General features: G+C 40.6%; 1 protein-coding gene across 1 annotated transcript; it reads left to right on the plus strand.

Annotated features, from left to right (window-relative positions):
• Nucleotides 1–7,121: 7,121 nt before the first annotated feature.
• Nucleotides 7,122–14,185, plus strand: LOC116373891 (gastrula zinc finger protein xLCGF3.1-like). The gene is made up of 2 exons (XM_031822187.1): nucleotides 7,122–7,233; nucleotides 13,117–14,185. Exons 1-2 carry the CDS (start codon nucleotides 7,131–7,133, stop codon nucleotides 14,025–14,027), a joined length of 1,014 nt encoding a protein of 337 aa, XP_031678047.1. The 5' UTR covers nucleotides 7,122–7,130; the 3' UTR covers nucleotides 14,028–14,185.
• Nucleotides 14,186–19,142: the final 4,957 nt, after the last annotated feature.

Here is a 19,142-nt window from a genome sequence, read left to right on the forward strand (position 1 = left end):
TGGTGTTGCGTTGTGCAAACCTCACCATTCTCTGGAGAGCCTTGCGGTTGATGGCGGCGCAGTTGGCATACCAGGCTGTGATACAGCCCGACAGGATGCTCGATTGTGCAACTGTAAAAGTTTGTCAGGGTTTTGGGTGACAAGCCAAATTTCTTCAGCCTCCTGAGGTTGAAGAGGCGCTGTTGCGCCTTCTTCACCACACTGTCTGTGTGGGTGGACTATTTCAGATTGTCTGTGATGTGTCGGCCCAGGAACGTAACTTTAATTTCAACTTGCTGCCTTGTTCAGCTTCAGAAAAACAGTAAATATGTCACTTGAAACATAGTTTTTTGTAATTCATTAGACAAAAGAGAAGAGTTTGACCAGTACAAATTCAAATACAAACTTTATGTTTCATTGGCAGATCAATTTAGTTGGCTTGAATGTGGTTTTCCAAACACATTTATTATCAATGACTAAAATAACAAATCTAGTTTTGAAAATACAATTTAATAAACACATGTAGTCAGTAATTTCATAGCCTGTTTATAATTAAAGAAATGGTAATTTAGTGGTAAAAAATGATCCCAAACTAGTGGTGAAAACTGATCATCACAACAATTTAATAAATACATTAAGTCATTTCTAAGATTGAGTATCGTTAAATAGTTGTTTAGTATTAAAAACGGATCATCACACCATCTCTATCTGATACATGTTGTGTCTACCAGCTCATTCCCACAGAAAACTGCAGAGGGAAGCAGTACCACCCAGTCAACTCACAGATTTGCTGAGGGAGACGAGGGTGGCTATGATCCTGTGCTTTAGCAGACACCTCCAGCAGCATGATGGGCACCAATATGGAAAGTATATATCAATAACAGTAGGATTTTTTCAAACTGATATCGATACCAAACTCAGGAGGTTAGTGGCACTTTAATTGGGGAGGCCAGGCTGGTGGTAATGGTTGGAATGGTATCAAATACATCAAACACATGGTTTCCAGGTGTTTGATGCCGTTCCAGCCATAATTATGAACCGTCCTCCTCTCAGCAGCCTCCATTGAGATCATATCTATTTCAACGAATAGCAATGCAACTGTCTCCACTTCACTTCCATGGCTTTGTGAAGTCCAGAAACTGATGCTGGATGCTGGTTGGGCCAAGTGTGATTGTTCTGGGTGTCTAACATACCTCAACAGTTTGAACACAATAGGAATCAATTGAATGCCCGTGGTCAAGTGGTTGTTGCTACATTGAGAAGGCTTTGAACGAAGGCTGTTCTACTATACATAAAAGTGTAGGTTAACAGCAAGGATAAACCGATATCACAATATGCCTTGCTCATATCTATATTAAACAAAATCAATATCATGGTTCTCACCACAAATTGTTTCATTGTGAGTTCAACCCTAAGGGCAAATCCAAGTTAATATCTTTTCAATAGAAGCTAACAAAACACAGCACAATTGACAAGGTGCCAACTGGGCACAAAATGGTTGAATCAACGGTGTTTCAACATAATTTACCAACGTATTGTGACGTGGAATGTATGTGTAGAATACTGTACATTGGATTTGCAAAAGCTGTTGTTTTGAGGTTCAACCACAGGATTATGGCATCATGTTAACCAATTTTCAACATAGTGAAACCTTGTATAAATAGGTTGAATATATGTTGAATTTGTACCTTTGAAACAACGTTAGATCTTCAACCTTATATCCACTATCAGAAAAGACAATAGGCTAGTCACTCAATGACATTCAAGATTGGTGCCTCAAACTCCCTCCCCCTCTCTCGACTTGACAACAGCTGTTCAACTCCCGCCATGCCTGCTATGAATGCGGGACTTGGTGGTTCACTATGAGCAGATGAATATACAGGAAGTAGAAACTTCCCGATTTTACCAGTGAAATGAAAATGTGCTAGTTCTATGTGCTAGTTCTATGTGCTAGTTCTATGTGCTAGTTCTAGCTTGTGGTTAGGATAATTTTGATGTTTATTGCAAAAAACGTAATGTTGTTCATATACTAATGACTATATGCCACGGTAGAGCCAGGGTGAAATTCCCCTTTAAACTGTAGTTGTTACATTTCTTCAATGCAGGATTCTACATGCAGGAGTTAGTCTGTAGCGGGGTGTGTCTGGTTTTGGGGAGGGAAATATGGGGAGGCGGAAGTGCTGTTAGATTCTGATGGCTTGCGGTTGAGTAAAGTTGGTAAGAATGGAATGGAAGATGGTGACAACAAAAAATGTAACAAAAATACAAGTTTTAAACAAACATCGTTTTTTTTGTGCTATTCGTCAACAATTATGTATTTTTGGGAGATCATTTGAGGTCAGGAAGATGGTAAGGAGGCATTAGGAAAGGTAGAGTCAGTCAGAGTGACCAGTAGTGGTTTTGGGTTGATTTCATGTGTCTCAGAAGAGCAGAAGGAGAGAGCATTGTTTTTTTGGAGCAGGGTACCGATAAAAGGGTGTTATATCTGGAGTTTCGCTGGAAGAGTGAAGAGTGTCTGCCTATGTTGTGAAAATATTCAGTCAATAATATTTCTCACAAACACATTTCTCCCCTGTGAGTTCAAATAGACTTGTATTACAGAGTAATATCAGCCTTGCTGGTTCATCAAAACAACTCACTTTCCAGCCTTGTCACACACTCTTTATGCAGGTTTCATCTTTACGTCACACACATAGAAACTCCTCTTTATGTTAATGATTATCCCCTCTGGCATTTAGCCACCATTATCTTTTTGCCTTGCACTAATTTTAGTTTGGTTTCATATTAGGACATGGAAACATTAGAGCCATAGCAATGGTTAAAAAATAAACAGTCATGGTCACTCCCCAGACAGGTGCATGTCTAATGGGGTATAATGACCTAGACACACATATATATAGTGCACTCATCCAGCTGACGACTACAAAATGTGTAATGGACACATATGTACTGGAAGATTTCCAATACCTACTGATGTGATGCTGGGATATGTATGATACGCATTGAGAGCTATTGTGAATAAACCACTGCAGTTATGACATTGATAAAATAATGGCCATGTATCAAGTGTGTGCCGACGGAATATTTTTGGTATTTATTAGGATCCCCATTAAACGCTGCAAAAGTATCAGAATTGTTCACTTCTCACTGACTTCTCAAACCCGGGCGTGGTCTGCTTCGCAAGTGTTCTCTGAAGTCTCGCGTTTTTATGTCTCTGGGTTGAGAAACTGGTAGTGGGGGAACAGGAAGTTCCGCGCAGGCGCGCATTGTTCTTCAGAATAAAGGACACGGCAGAATTGTGCAGCCGAGACGACAACTTCTGTGTCCGTTTCTAATGTATTACTACTGGTATGTAATAGCACGTTATAATATCGAAAGAACATGTCAGGTAGTAAATGCGTCAAGTTATTATCACGTTTGATGAAGGTTTTATGTGCTATTTTTGTGTCAAACCGCGTGGGTTAACGTGATCACATTTCTACAAGTCACATAGTTATAGACTTTGGGTTAGTCTGAGTGGATGTAACGTTATATAATTTCGTCAAGGTATTTTCATTAAGGATCAATCTATTTGAGATTTCTGGGTTCGCTTTACATGTCGTTTTTGGTTTTGTGTAAAATTCACGAGCTGGGAAAATGGCGGTTCCCCTCGGTCTGCATCAACACACTTCAGTGCAGGCAGTGAGGGTGCAGCAGAGACCATTTCACGGTTGCACTACTGTTTTGGAGCTAAATGTAATGACGATCAGTTTTCTACATGTGTACTAATATTCAGAAACATTCAGTTGTTTCTGTCTATCTATCAATGTTACTATGGTTTGAACGGAAATTCTATTGGTTTTTGATTGGAATAATACAGTGATTGAATAATACAGACAAGGTTATTCAGGAAAATAGTACATGGTGCTGCCTAAAACATACTACAACCTTGTACTAAATGTTTTGGGGGGATTTATGTAAATTCAGGAAGTCTACTATAGATTAACTGCATTTACAGTTGTGTAGCCTCATTTAAAGTGAATACTTTGTCTTATGTGAATTAATTAATGTTTTGTCAATGCCTAGCTTCCAGATCTATTGAAATGAGATCAGTGCTTGACTTGGAGCTGAGCTGAGTACCGTCACCTCAAATTTCTACTGTTTGAGCTCATGTTCATCTTATAGAATATTATCTCAACAGTATTGTGGAGCTCCTGCACCTAAATATAAACCTTATTATTTGATAATAAAGTAAGTCTTGACAGTTCTGGCACTAACTTTTGTGTCCGTGTCTCTTTATTACTACAGACCGACTCAGATTAAATCTGAGGCCGGTAACATCAACAGTGAGGACAAACCCAACCTGCCTCTCTCCTTCCACACTGAGTAGACACCTACAGTCACTGGGTCCTGATTGTGACAGTGGAGCCCAGTTTGCACTGCAGGATCCAGAGATGGCATCAGTGAAGCTGGAAGACTGCAGTCAAACACTGGAGCTGAATGTCAACATTAAAGATGAAGAAGAGGAGGAGAAGATTGGGACATCTGTTTCTCATGGTAAGAGCAGGTTCTATCTAACTAAGTTGGTGTTTTTCATTCCAACTTCCCACTGTGCAGGAAGAGTTGCTGTAGAACTGTTTCATTTATTTTATTTCACCTTTATTTAACCAGGTGGGCCAGTAGAGAACACCTTTATTTAACCAGGTGGGCCAGTTGAGAACACCTTTATTTAACCAGGTGGGCCAGTTGAGAACACCTTTATTTAACCAGGTGGGCCAGTTGAGAACACCTTTATTTAACCAGGTGGGCCAGTTGAGAACACCTTTATTTAACCAGGTGGGCCAGTTGAGAACGCCTTTATTTAACCAGGTGGGCCAGTAGAGAACACCTTTATTTAACCAGGTGGGCCAGTAGAGAACACCTTTATTTAACCAGGTGGGCCAGTAGAGAACACCTTTATTTAACCAGGTGGGCCAGTAGAGAACACCTTTATTTAACCAGGTGGGCCAGTTGAGAACGAGTTCTCATTTACAACTGTGACCTGGCCAAGATAAAGCAAAGCAGTTCACCAAAAACAACACAGAGTTACACATGGGATAAACAAACGTACAGTCAATAACACAATAGAAAAAATCTATATGCTGTGTGTGCAAATGTAGTAAGATTAGGGAGGTAAGGCAATAAATAGGCCGTAGTGGTTAAATGTTTACAATTTAGCATTAACACTGGAGTGATAGATGTGCAGATGATGATGTGCAAGTAGAGATACTGGGGTACAAAAGAGCAAAAATAAATAACAATATGGGGATGAGGTAGTTGGGTGGGCTATTTACAGATGGGCTGTGTACAGGTGCAGTTCGCTGCTCTGACAGCTGATGCTTAAAGTTAGTGAGGGAGATATGTCTCCAGCTTCAGTGATTTTTGCAATTTGTTCCAGTCATTGGCAGCAGAGAACTGGAAGGACAGGTGGCCAAATGAGGAGTTGGCTTTGGGGATGACCAGTGAAATATGTGAAATATGCCTGCTGGACCGTGTGCTACGGGTGGGTGTTGCTATGGTGACCAGTGAGCTGAGATTAGGTGGGGCTTTACCTAGCAAAGACTTATAGATGACCTGGAGCCAGTGGGTTTGGCGACGAGTATGAAGCGATGGCCAGCCAACGAGAGCGTACAGGTCGCAGTGGTGGGTAGTATATGAGGCTTTGGTGACAAAACGGATGGCACTATGATAGACTGCATCCAATTTGTTGAGTAGAGTGTTGGAGGTTATTTTGTAAATTACATCGCCAAAGTCAAGGATCGGTAGGATGGTCAGTTTTATGAGGGTATGTTCGGCAGCATGAGTGAAGGAGTCTTTGTTGCGGAATAGGAAGCCGATTCTAGATTTAATTTTGGTTTCGAGATGCTTAATATGAGTTTGGAAGGAGAGTTTACAGTCTAACCAGGCACCTAGGTATTTGTAGTTGTCCACATATTCTAAGTCAGAACCGTCCAGAGTAGTGATGGACGGGCGGGCAGGTGCGGGCAGCGATCGGTTGAAGAGCATGCATTTAGTTTTACTTGCATTTAAGAGCAGTTGGAGGCCACGGAAGGAGAGTTGTGATGCATTGAAGCTCGTCTGGAGGTTAGTTAACACAGTGTCCAAAGAAGGGCCAGAAATATACAGAATGGTGTCATCTGCGTAGAGGTGGATCAGAGAATCACCAGCAGCAAGAGCTACATCATTGAAATATACAGAGAAAAGAGTTGGCCCGAGAATTGAACCCTGTGACACCCCCATAGAGACTGCCAGAGGTCCGGACAACAGGCCCTCCGATTTGACACACTGAACTCTATCAGAAAAGTAGTTGGTGAACCAGGCAAGGCAGTCATTTGAGAAACCAAGGCTGTTGAGTCTGCCGATAAGAATGCGGTGATTGACAGTCGAAAGCCTTGGCCAGGTCGATGAAGACGGCTGCACAGTACTGTCTTTTATCAATGGTGGTTATGATATCGTTTAGTACTTTGAGAGTGGCTGAGGTGCACCCATGACCAGCTCGGAAACCAGATTGCATAGCTCAGATCCATGACCACGGTTGCACTACTGTTTTGAAGCTAAATGTAATGATTATCGGTTTACTACATGTGAAATAATATTGACACATTCAGTTTGTCTTTAGCTATAAACATTACTATGGTGTGAACAGGAAATACAATAGTTTTTTGAAGTAAAAGAGTGAATACAAGGTTATTAATGAAAATATCACATAGTGCTGCCTAAAACAAACTGTAACCTTGTACTAAATGGTTTGAGTCTTGTATGCATTTATCTACTACAGGTTAAGTTTTAGCTCAAAAGTATTGTGGAGCTCCTGCACCTAAATATAAACGGTACCAGCACACAAAATGAGTATCGGCAACTATTTCAGTCCAATTCAAGGACTGAATTAGATAATTGAACAAAAAAAAAAGATATATATATTTAATAGAGAATAAAGACCTTGCCAAACTGTCAAGAAAATAACTTTTGTGTCTGTTTCTCTTGTACTATTTGCCGACTCAGGTATGAGGCCGGTAACATCAACAGTGAGGACAAACCCAGCCTGCCTCTCTCCTTCCACACTGAGTAGAAACCTACAGTCACTGGGTCCTGATTGTGACAGTGGAGCCCAGTTTGCTCTGCAGGATCCAGAGATGGCATCAGTGAAGCTGGAAGACTGCAGTCAAACACTGGAGCTGAATGTCAACATTAAAGATGAAGAAGAGGAGGAGAAGATTGGGACATCTGTTAGTCATGGTAAGAGAATACTTAGATTGTGCAAAGCTGTCATCAAGGCAAAGGGTGACTATTTTGTAACAGTATTTTTATTGGAATTTCACAATTTTCACCCATATTAAGAGATACAACAACAGAGACAAAGCACACAGAACAAAAACAAGAAAAACAGCACCCACTTACACATCTACGTGCATATATATATATACACACACATGCATATACACACGCATACATACGCGCACGCATACATACGTACACCATTTTCCTCTTCCCGCTCGGTGCTTCTCTCACCCCATCCCCATCATTGCGTCTCTCAATACATACATTTTAAACAAACTTACAAACAGAAATTATACAAAAAAGCTCAGTTTAAACCAAGAGGTTTAATGGAACGTACAGTGTAGTTCTGAAATACATAGATCCCCGCCATTCTAAGAGAATCCTTGCAGCATAATAGCTGATACCTCAGGTTCTAGGTAATTTAGATAAGGTTCCCATACTTTGTAGAACTGGTCTGTTTTAGAATGCAATGTACATGTCAGATATTCCAGAGGCACCCATTCAAATAGTATCTTATGCCAATCTTTAATAGAAGGAACCTTCTCACTAATCCACTGTAAAAGCATGTTTTTCCTCGCTGTGAAGGTAAGGATGTTGTAAAGCCTCCTTTTACCCACAGAAGTAACATGCATACTAGGGAGACCTAACAGTAAAGAAACTGGGTCCAATTCTAGATCAACCCCTAGGATCTTTTCAATTTCTTGCAGAACAACAGACCAGTATCTTTGTATTTTGGTACATGACCATAAACAATGTGTTAGGGTGCCTGTATCAGTTTTGCATTTAAGACACTGCGGGGAAGAGGAAGTGGGGCTAAAAGAATGTCTGCGATTTGGGGATATATGCAATCTGTGTATTATTCTTAATTGAATTGCTCTAGTACGGTTACATATAGATATTGTTTTTGCATATCTCCAAATGTCCTCCCACATCTCTTCGTCAATAGTAACAGACAATTCTTTCTCACACACTTGTTTCACCCTCTTTGTGTTGACAGGAGAAAAGGACCTTAAAGTATCATAAAACAGACTTACAGACATTTTCCTTTGTGGGAAAAGAATTATTTCAATGACAGACACATCAGGGTTACCAATTAAGGTGGTGCTCTTCCGAATATAATGTCTTACTTGTAGGAAGCGGAAAAAGTCCTGCTTTGGGAGTTGATATTTTTCGACCATCTGCTCAAATGACAACAAAATCTTATCAGCAAATTATTCATTTAGCCTGCGTATGCCCTTATTAAGCCAAAAGTTAAAGCCAGCATCCAGCAATCCTGGACTGAAATCTGGGTTGTTAAGAATTGGGGTAAGAGCAGAGGTTAGTTTGGACCTTCCCAGGAAGCGTTGAACTGACCTCCATACTTTGAGTGTGTTAAGTGTAACAGGATTATTGCAGTGATCTTCTACAGACTTGAAACTTCTGAAAAATAAAAGATCCTGTAAGGGGTATTTTGAAAGAGAAGTCTCAATGTCTAACCAAATAGAGGAGTCATCATTTGTGATCCAGTCAGAAATATAACAAAGGTGGGCACACCAATGATAGAACCTGATATTGGGCAGGTCCAAGCCGCCCATAGAACTTGGCAGCTGCAATATTGCCATCTTAAGTCTTGGCTTGCGTTCACTCCATATAAAGGAACTTAGCTATCCATTTACATCCTTTATTACCTTACTGGAGAGTAATACTGGGATCATTTGGATTGGGTAAAGTAGTCTAGGTAAAATGTTCATTTTCAAGAGGGATATTCTACCCAACCAAGAAATCGGGAGAGAGTTCCAGCGCTCCAGATTCTGTCTTATTGTATCAAACAAGGGAACAAAATTGGCTTTGTACATTAGCTGGAATTTAGGAGTTACAAATATACCCAGATACATGAAACCTGAGGGAGACCATTTAAAAGGGAAGGTGGGAGAAGTATTAGGTACAGAGTGTAGGCTACCAAGTGGCATAGCCTCTGACTTAGTAAGGTTAATCTTGTAGCCTGAGAATTCGCTGAATAATTCAATAATATTAATAAGAGATGTAATTGAAGTCTCGGGACTAGAGATGAATATCAGGACATCATCAGCATACAAGCTTATTTTATGGTGAACATCACCAATGAGCAGCCCCTGTATAGCAGGCGTTACCCTGATGGCCTCGGCCAGTGATTCCATAACGAGTGCAAAGAGGAGGGGGGATAAAGGACAGCCCTGTCTGGTACCTCTGTGTACAGAGAAGCTATTTGACCATAGCCCATTAGTAAGTACAGCAGCCTGAGGATCATCATATAAAACTTTCACCCATTTTACAAAGTTGTCCCCCAGACCAAATTTATTTAGAGCAAATAATAGGTAAGACCACTCCACACGATCAAATGCTTTCTCAGCATCTAGGGAGAGCACAAGACCATCCACAGCACTTTGTTGGTAGGCTTGAATTACATTAAGAAGCCGCCTGACATTGTTGCATGACTTACGGCCCCTAATGAAGCCAGTTTGGAGGGAAATTGGTCTGTACGAGGAACAAGACTCTGGACATTTTCCCTTTTTGAGAATAAGTGAAATGTTGGCTTCTCTCAGCGTTTGAGGGAGTTGGTCATTTGAAAATGAGTGGTTAAACATATCACGCAACGGCTCAAGGATCAGGCCATGGAACTCTTTATAGAACTCACTACAAAACCCATCTGGTCCTGGGGCCTTACCATTTTGCAGATTCTTAATTGCGAACATTCTCTTCCTTGGTAATAAGGGCATTAAGGAGGGACCTCTGCTCTTCGGAGATAGTAGGGAGCTCAATCTTACAAAATAAGTTCTCCATTAATTTGGGTGCATCCTTTGGCAGTTCTGGGGCGGCAGGGTAGCCTAGTGGTTAGAGCGTTGGACTAGTAACCGGAAGGTTGTGAGTTCAAGCCCCCGAGCTGACAAGGTACAAATCTGTCCTTCTGCCCCTAAACAGGCAGTTAACCCACTGTTCCCAGGCCGTCATTGAAAATAAGAATTTGTTCTTAACTGACTTGCCTGGTTAAATAAAGGTAAAAAAAGGTTTGTATAAAATTTCTTAAATGAGTCACTTATCATTTTATTTTCCTGGCTTATCGCCATGTTCATATAGCTTTTGCCTGACAAATCTCATTTTCTTTTCAGCGTCCTGTGTTAGGAGAGAGTCTAACGTTGATCTAATGACTGATATTTCCTTTAATAGGGCAGGAGTGGGCGTTTTAATGTAGTCTTTCTCTTTAGTTCCTAATTCACCCTCTAACATTTTTTGCTTTTTCCGTCTCTTAGTAGCTGTGTATGACATAATCAGACCCCTGGCATACGCTTTACAGGTCTCCCAAAGGAGCGAGGGGTTATCTGTTGATTGAGAGTTAATAGAGATGCTTTAAACTCTGTAATAAAATGTGATGTGAATGTATGGTCTTTAAGAATGGTTGTGTTCAACCTCCAACGTCTTGACCGATTGAATGCCCCGTTGAGTTTTATGTCCAGGATCACCTCAGCATGATCAGATATGACTATGCTTCCTATCCTAGCGGGTAAAACAGACTGCAAAGACGTCCTGGGCATAAAAAAATAATCTATTCTAGTCTGACATCCATGAGGTGCAGAGAAACTCTCTGTTGGAGGGATGAAAAGCTCTCCAGACATCCGCATACCCCAGATCATCACAAATCGCTTTAAGTGACTTAGCTTGAGGAGAGAGTGAAGCTATACCGCTGGGAAACTTATCAATAAGGGGGTTCAACAAGCAGTTAAAATCTCCTCCAACCACTGCAGTGTCCGAGTTTAATTCTGAAAAGTCTAGAAATACCTTAGTGAGGAAACCATTAATTATAACAAAGCGACCAAATTTATCACACAACTCAAAACCTTAAGTGGTAAGTTCTTTTTCACCAGAATTGCTACACCTCTACTTCTAGATGTAAATGATGAGAAAAACACTTGACCAAACCCCCCTTGTTGTAATTTCAGGTGCTCCTTCTCATCCAAATGAGTTTCTTGCAACAGGGCAATATCAATATTTTCTTTTTTCAAAAAAAACAGTACCTTCTTCCTTTTAATGGGGTTATGGCTCCCTCTAATGTTCCATGTACATACACGCAGTCTGTTACCTGCCATTGTATCTTGACCATTCAATATCCAGACTGGATCCTACTGTAAAAGTGGGGTGGTACCTTTTTCCATGTGTTGAACTCTCCTCTATCTCACTGAGCATAAACAAATGATATGAACCCTGAACTCGAACTATACTAAACCCAAATATTAAACATGTAAAGATCCAAAAGGGGGTTTTCCCACTAGCTAACATGCAGGGGATTTCAACTCTCTAATGTAGACTCTTAAGTCCGCATTGCCGCTCAATAGCCTCATCATTTATATGTATGGAAAAGAAAATCAATAGAAGAAGATTGAGGCTCTTCCACCTAAAACCAAGCCTGGGCACCAATATGGATTCACACATATCTCAGCCTGAGCTATAGCGGCTATTACTTTAGCAAGAAAAATAATAAAGATACGAATATTACTGAGCCGGAGTACGTGAGGACTCACACCACTGTTTCATGATCAGATTCAACCAAAAATAAACAAAGTTATTCAATGCTGTGGAGGTGCAGCTTAAAGTTATTTACCCGAGAGAGTCAATAAACGCAGCAGCCTCTTCAGGTGTGTAGAGCTTTTTAGGTGATCCGTTGACCATAATCTTCAATGTGGTCGGGTACAACAGTGCGTAGGCCATCTTCATTCTCCTGAGTCGAGCCTTCGCCTCATCAAACGCTTTGCGTCTTCGTACAACCGCTGTGGAATAATCATTGACGAATGAGACCTTTATGTTGACTACCATCAGAGCCGATGTTTCTAGCCGCATCCATGACGCGCTGCTTGTCGGTGAAGTTGTGGAACTCTATAACCACCGGCCGTGGGCGCTGATTGGGACAGGGTATCGGTGCTTGAGAGCGATGGGCTCTGTCCAGCTTCACACGACCAGCCTTCGTGTCCATTTGTAGGTAGCCAGGGATCCATTCCTCAAAGAATTTTACTGAATGTGTCCCTTCAGAATTTTCCGGGAGTCCCACAACACGAATATTGCATCTGCGTCCTCGATTATCCAAGTCGTCAATGTGCTCCGCCATTTCGGGCACCTGTTTCTCAAGTGCTTTTATCTTAGCGTCCATAGATGTAGTTGAAGTTTCCACTGCAGCAATTCTTCCTTCCGCCTCACCAACACGTTTCACAACCCTCTGTATTTCAGCTGAATGGCCTGCTATTGCTTCCAAGACCGTTCTTATCTTAGCATCGATCACTTTAGTAATGTTATCAGTCATCTTTTGAATCATCAGGTCCATTGTGCCTGGATCCGCAATGGTGTTAGCTTCGCTAACGTTAGCTAGCTCCTCATGCACATCCACAGGGGTGGTGGTTTTGGTCGACTTCTTAGTAGTTCTATTGGGCATGTTGTCTGAGATTTTTGTGAAATGGTCGTCAAGACTCATTATATGGTAACCTATTTAGCCAATTCTACCACTTTTTCAAGCTAGGAGATTAATGTAAGAATATACATTTACGAATGCCACTAGAGCTTGCTGAAACACCGTGTTCTCTCTACGGCGCCATTTTGTCCCCCCCAAAGGGTGACTATTTGATGAATCGCAAATATAATATATTTAGATTTGTTTATCACTTTGTTGGTTACTACATGATTCCATATGTGTTATTTCATTGTTTTGATGTCCCTCACTATTATTCTACGATGTAGAAAATTGTAAAATTAAGAAACCCTTGAATGAGTAGGTGTTCTAAAATGTTTGACCTGTAGTGTATATCACACAACTGACTGGTTCTTCTGATTTTGTTCACACAGGAGACCATGTTGAGACATTCTCTACATCCAGAGAGCAACAGCAGGAAGATCACAGAGCTAAGAGGTCTCATCACTGCCCACATTGTGAGGAGAATTTTTCAGTTATATCAACACTAAAAATACACCTAAAAATACACCTTGGAGAGAATCTGTATTCCTGCACTGACTGTGGGAAGAGTTTCTCAACATCAAAGGTTCTAACAGTTCATCAGAGAGTGCATACAGGAGACAAGCCTTACTCCTGCTCTGACTGTGGAAAGAGTTTCTCTCAACTGGGCACCTTAAAACGACATGAACGTGTACACACAGGAGAGAAGCCTTACTATTGCTTTGACTGTGGAAAGAGTTTCTCTCGACCCGATGACTTAAAAACACACAAACGTATACATACAGGTGAGAAGCCTTACTCCTGCTCTGACTGTGGAAAGAGTTTTTCACGACTGGGCCACTTCAAAACACATAAACGTATACATACAGGAGTGAAACCATACTCCTGCTCTGACTGTGGAAAGAGTTTCTCTCAACTGGGTGAATTAAAAATACACGACCGTATACATACAGGAGTAAAGCCTTATTCCTGCTCTGACTGTGGAAAGAGTTTCTCTCAACTGAACAGCATAAAAACACATGAACGTATACACACAGGAGAGAAGCCCTACTCCTGCTCTGACTGTGGAAAAAGTTTCTCTAAACTGGACAACTTAAAAAGACATGAACGTATACATACAGGAGTGAAGCCTTACTCCTGCTCTGACTGTGGAAAGAGTTTCTCTCGACTGGGCCACTTAAAAACACACGAACGTATACATAAAGGAGTGAAGCCTTACTCCTGCTCTGACTGTGGAAAGAGTTTCTCTCGACTGGGCCACTTAAAAACACACAAACGTATACATAAAGGAGAGAAGCCTTAATGCTGCTCTAATTGTGTAAAAATCTTCACATCAACTCACCTAAAAGTTAATCAGAGAACACACAAGGGAGAGAAGCCTTACTACTGCTCTGACTGTGGAAAAAGTTTATTTTGAATGTGCCTGTTAAAAAGACACCAAGGTAAAGAAGAGAAGACTTACCACTGATCTGACTGTATGTTATTATTTTTGTAAACAGCTGAGCTAAAAGTTCACCAGAGAACAGACACAGGAGGGAAGCCTTACTTCTGCTTTGACCGTGGCAGGAGTTTCTCCGGCCAGATTGGCAATGTAAAGACACACCAACTGATACACACTTGAGAGAAGCCTTATCACTGCACTGACAGTGAGAAGAGATTCTACAATTTGGGCCATTTTAAAGACACCATTGTGTACATAAAGGAGAAACCTCATCAGTTTTCTCAGACCAGCTAACATTAATCACTCCACTTAATTATCATGTCATTAAATAATTGGCGATGTTGAATTGGATCAAATGAAGAAAGTGTAGAACACTTGTAATCCTATAGTTTCTCACTGTGAGAGAACAATGCAGAGGAAAGGGAGTGTTATAGAATGTTAGCCTCTCTTTACCTGGTCAGTTTTGTTGTGTTTTGTTAGCTTCTACTGTAAAGATATTGAGATGACCTTGGATTTGCTTTTAGGGTTGAATATCCTCTGAGGCTTCTCACTATGGAGTCTGATGGTTGACTGGGTGGTACGGCTTCCCTCTGCAGTTTTCTGTGGGAAAGAGCTGGTAGACACAACATGTACAGAGTGTACAAAACATTAAGGGCGCCTGCTCTTTCCATGAAATAGACTGGCCAGGTGAAAACTATAATCGTTAATGATGTTGTTTTTATTATGGATCCCCATTAGCTTCCAGCAGAAAACAAGAGACTGCAGTTGCAGTGGGCTAAGAATTGAAAAGACTGGACGCTGGAGAATTTGAAAAACTGGTCTGCTGGTCTGATGAATCCCTGTTCCTGCTGTTTCATGCTGATGGGAGGACTGGGGTAATGATACCTTAAAAAATGACTCAAGTGAAAGTCGCCCAGTAAAATACTACTTGAGTAAAAGTATTTGGTTGTAAATATTCTTAAGTATCAAAAGTAAAAGTATGAATAATTTCAAATTCCTTAAATTAAGCAAACCAGATGGCACAACTGAGTTGTTTTTTTAATATTATGGATATCCAGGGGCAGATTCCAACACTCAGACATAATTTACAAACTAAGCATTTGTGTTTTAGTGAGTGCCAAATCAGAGGCAGTAGGGAGGACCAGGGATGTTATCTTGATAAGTGTGTGAATTGGACCATTTTCTGTCATGCTAATCATTAAAAAATGTAACAAGTACGTTTGGGTGTCAGGGAAAATGTATGGAGTAAAAAGTACATTTTCTTTAGGAATGTAGTGAAGTAAAAGTTGTCAACAATATAAATAGTAAAGTACAGATATCCCCCAAAAAACGTCAATTCTGCCTGTTTATCATTAAACAAAAGTTGTTTAGTAATATAAAATATTCCACCAAAACTGATCATCACACCATCTTTATCTGATATACACGGAGTGTACAAAATATTAGGAACACCTTCCTAATGTGGAGTTGCACCCCTGTTTGTCCTGAGAACAGCATAAAATTGTCAGGGCATAGATTGTCCAAGGTGTTGATAGCATTTCACAGGGATGCTGGTCCACGATGACACCAATGCTTCCCACAGTTGTGTCTGGTTGGCTGGGAGTGGATCTACTCTGAATAGCTTGTTCCATCTCCTCCCACAGATGCACAATTGGATTGAGATCAGGTGACTCTGCAGGCCACTGCAGTAAGCTGAATTCACTGTCATGTTCTTGGTACCATTCTTGGACAAGCCTTGTGGCGTAATCCTGCTGCAGAAATCTATTTGTGTTCCCCAATCCTGGTCCCAAAAGGGGTGTACATGTGTGTTTTTGCCCTCGCACTCGCATACCTTATTCTTTCCAAAGACTTGAGTTGCTTAGTTGAATCCAGTGTGTGAGTGTTAGTGCAAAAACCAGAAAGCACACCCCTTTGTGTCCCCTGGACCAGGATTGGGAAACACTGCAGTACACAGCAAAAAGTGGGATGATGCAAATGATATGCAATTATCATAAAGACATTTTCCACTGTACTGAATTTTTTTTTTTTTACCTAGGCAAGTAAGTTAAGAACAAGTTCTTATTTAAAATGACAACCCGCTGTTCCTAGGCTAACTGCCTTGTTCAGGAGCAGAACAAAATATTTTTTACCTTGGCAGTTCGATCTAGCAAACTTTTGGTTACTGGCCCAATGCTCTAACCACTAGGCTACTTTCCACCCCCAAATTCTCTATCTTGAAGACTTGATTGCTAACATACAACATTTCTGGCGTTGTGAAAATATCCCTTTCATAGAACCTACCACTCCATTAAAGGAGTAGTTCACTATTTTACTACTTGAAGTTCTGTATGTAAGATTACTTGGTTTGTATTCAGGGGACTAGGTACAGTATGTACTCACGATTCGAAGTGTGTACTCAGGAGATGAATCTCTGATCTTAGCAGCACCATTCTTACGCCTCCACGTAATGTCACTGTGGTTCTTCAATGCTTCCGGATTTTCTGTTTAATAAACCTGGGTCAATGGAAACCTGCCTACTGATGCCATCTCTGGATCCTGCAGTGCAAACTAGGCTACACTGCCACAATCAGGACCCAGTCACTGTAGGTTTGTAGTATGGAAGGAGAGAGGCAGGCTGGGTTTGTCCTGTCAACTCTGGATAGGATCCCAGTCCTAAATAGAAGTCTGGTCCCTCCCTGTGCATGCCACACCCCTCCCATTCTACTGTATGTATGAATGCTGTGGTGCTTATTAACACATTATGAAAGTGTGTGGTAGACGTGAACTCTCCTGTGATGGTCCACATCTCTTTCACTCTGAACATTCATATCAATGACTCACCCTGAAATGGACCATCAATACTAGAGTTCTACAAGAGTATTTACATAATCAACTGCATTTCAACAGCCTGATCCTCAATATAGTCCCAGGGATACAGTATATAAAGCTCTAACAATGGGGTGTTGAAAGGATTTGCAAGTTGGAAGGCCACCTCAATTCAAGAATGAATGTTCCATGTAGTGGCACTATTGTTTGGTCACCTCACCAGACCTCCATTTTGGTTGCTCCCTGTTTCACTAATCTATCCTCTATCCCTATTGAACCATATTGAAATAACATTGTGCAGTCAAACCAAGCGTATTCATAATTTTGTTAAATTAAAAGTACTTTGTGCTCTCACTGAGTGCACTTTTTCATTGAGGGCGTTTTATTACATTTCTCCTTTGCCAAGATTGTTGTAACATAGGCATAGGGAGTCAGAACACGTGCGGTTAGTTTGCTTTCCGAATGCACTGTACATAGCTTATATGCTCAGTCTAACTGTGCATCTCTGCGCTAAGGTTAACTAATTTAGTGCTAAGACATAGATTGTAAGATATGAGCTCCTTGTTCCTCAGCCTCTTAATAATTGCAGAACGGTAAACCTAGACACTTGCATCTTATAGTATTCTGAGTGGTGACTAAAGGTTTGCAACCTTGGCTATACCCACTGGATACGATGATAGGTCTGTAGCATTCACATAGTAATGGAGTCAGATTGATGAGTGTAGTTTATTGTTATATTCAATATAATGTCTGGATCATTTCCATCCACCTACATAATAGTGACTCATCCAGTTGATGGGATTTTCTATTTTTTCCAGCTACAATATCAGTTATTGTTAAATCTTGGTTCCAGTAGTTTTTCTAAGAGATTGTCAGTTGTATAGGTTTTCTGCAAGGTTTTCTATAGCTTACCTATCATATTAATATCATTTTCTGACTCAAATAGAATTCCCTCAAGATTGCTGTGATGTCCAAAAGATTCCAAATCAACATTGTGATATAAAACCTTTAAGTTGAGTGTATTTGAAGATATCTACATTGGTCCTTCCAAAATGGCTTTTTAGAGCTGTCACTGAGATATATGTATTTCCTATTACCACGTCTTTTACAGTTTCTATGCCTTTAGTTTTCCATGTGGACCAATTTATGGATGAATTCTGAAACGCCGTCCAGGGATTGTTCCATACATGTTATACAATTTGATTCGTCACATGCGCCGAATACAACAGGTGTAGTAAACCTTACCGTGAATACAACACCGAATACAACAGGTGTAGTAAACCTTACCGTGAATACAACACCGAATACAACAGGTGTAGTAAACCTTACCGTGAATACAACACCGAATACAACAGGTGTAGTAAACCTTACCGTGAATACAACACCGAATACAACAGGTGTAGTAAACCTTACCGTGAATACAACACCGAATACAACAGGTGTAGTAAACCTTACCGTGAATACAACACCGAATACAACAGGTGTAGTAAACCTTACCGTGAAATGCTGAATAAAACAGGTGTAGTAAACCTTACCGTGAAATGCTGAATACAACAGGTGTAGTAAACCTTACCGTGAAATGCTGAATACAACAGGTGTAGTAAACCTTACCGTGAAATGCTGAATACAACAGGTGTAGTAAACCTTACCGTGAAATGCTTACTTACAAGCCCTTAACCAACAATGCAGTTCAAGAAATGGAGTTAAGAAAATATTTACTAAATGAACTAACAGTAGAAAATAAAATAACAATAACAAGGCTATATACAGGGCTTGTGTTTCTAGCACAGGAGGCTGCTGAGGAGAGAACGGCTCATAATATTGTCCGGGACGGAGCCAATGGAATGACATCAAACACCTGAGTTTGAGTTTTAATGTTGTGCAGCAAGCTTGGGCCCAACTAGTCAAGCAGTATGTTAAGTGGGGGAGTATCATAGATTTGAAGTATAGTTTTGCTACCTCTGTAGTCAAACAATTTCGTATAAATCGGAAATTAGCTAGGTTGAATTTGGTTATTTGAATTACCTTTTTCACATGCTTTTTAAAAGAGAGGTTGGAATCAAGTATGATGCCATGGTACTTAAAATCGGATACCACCTGGAGCGATGTTTCATCTATTGTAACATTCCACTAATTATCAGAGTACACTAATTCCTGTGGTTTCTAGGGACT

This window comes from Oncorhynchus kisutch, unplaced genomic scaffold (genome assembly GCF_002021735.2).
Source record: "Oncorhynchus kisutch isolate 150728-3 unplaced genomic scaffold, Okis_V2 scaffold4085, whole genome shotgun sequence".
Classification (NCBI taxonomy): domain Eukaryota; kingdom Metazoa; phylum Chordata; class Actinopteri; order Salmoniformes; family Salmonidae; genus Oncorhynchus; species Oncorhynchus kisutch.

Bases quoted from the DNA above. Each gene is read 5' to 3' on its own strand.
- LOC116373891 (XM_031822187.1), top strand. From the start codon at position 7,131: ATGGCATCAGTGAAGCTGGAAGACTGCAGTCAAACACTGGAGCTGAAT. The intron at 7,234-13,116 runs GTAAGAGAATAC...TTGTTCACACAG, and splicing joins TGGGACATCTGTTAGTCATG to GAGACCATGTTGAGACATTC.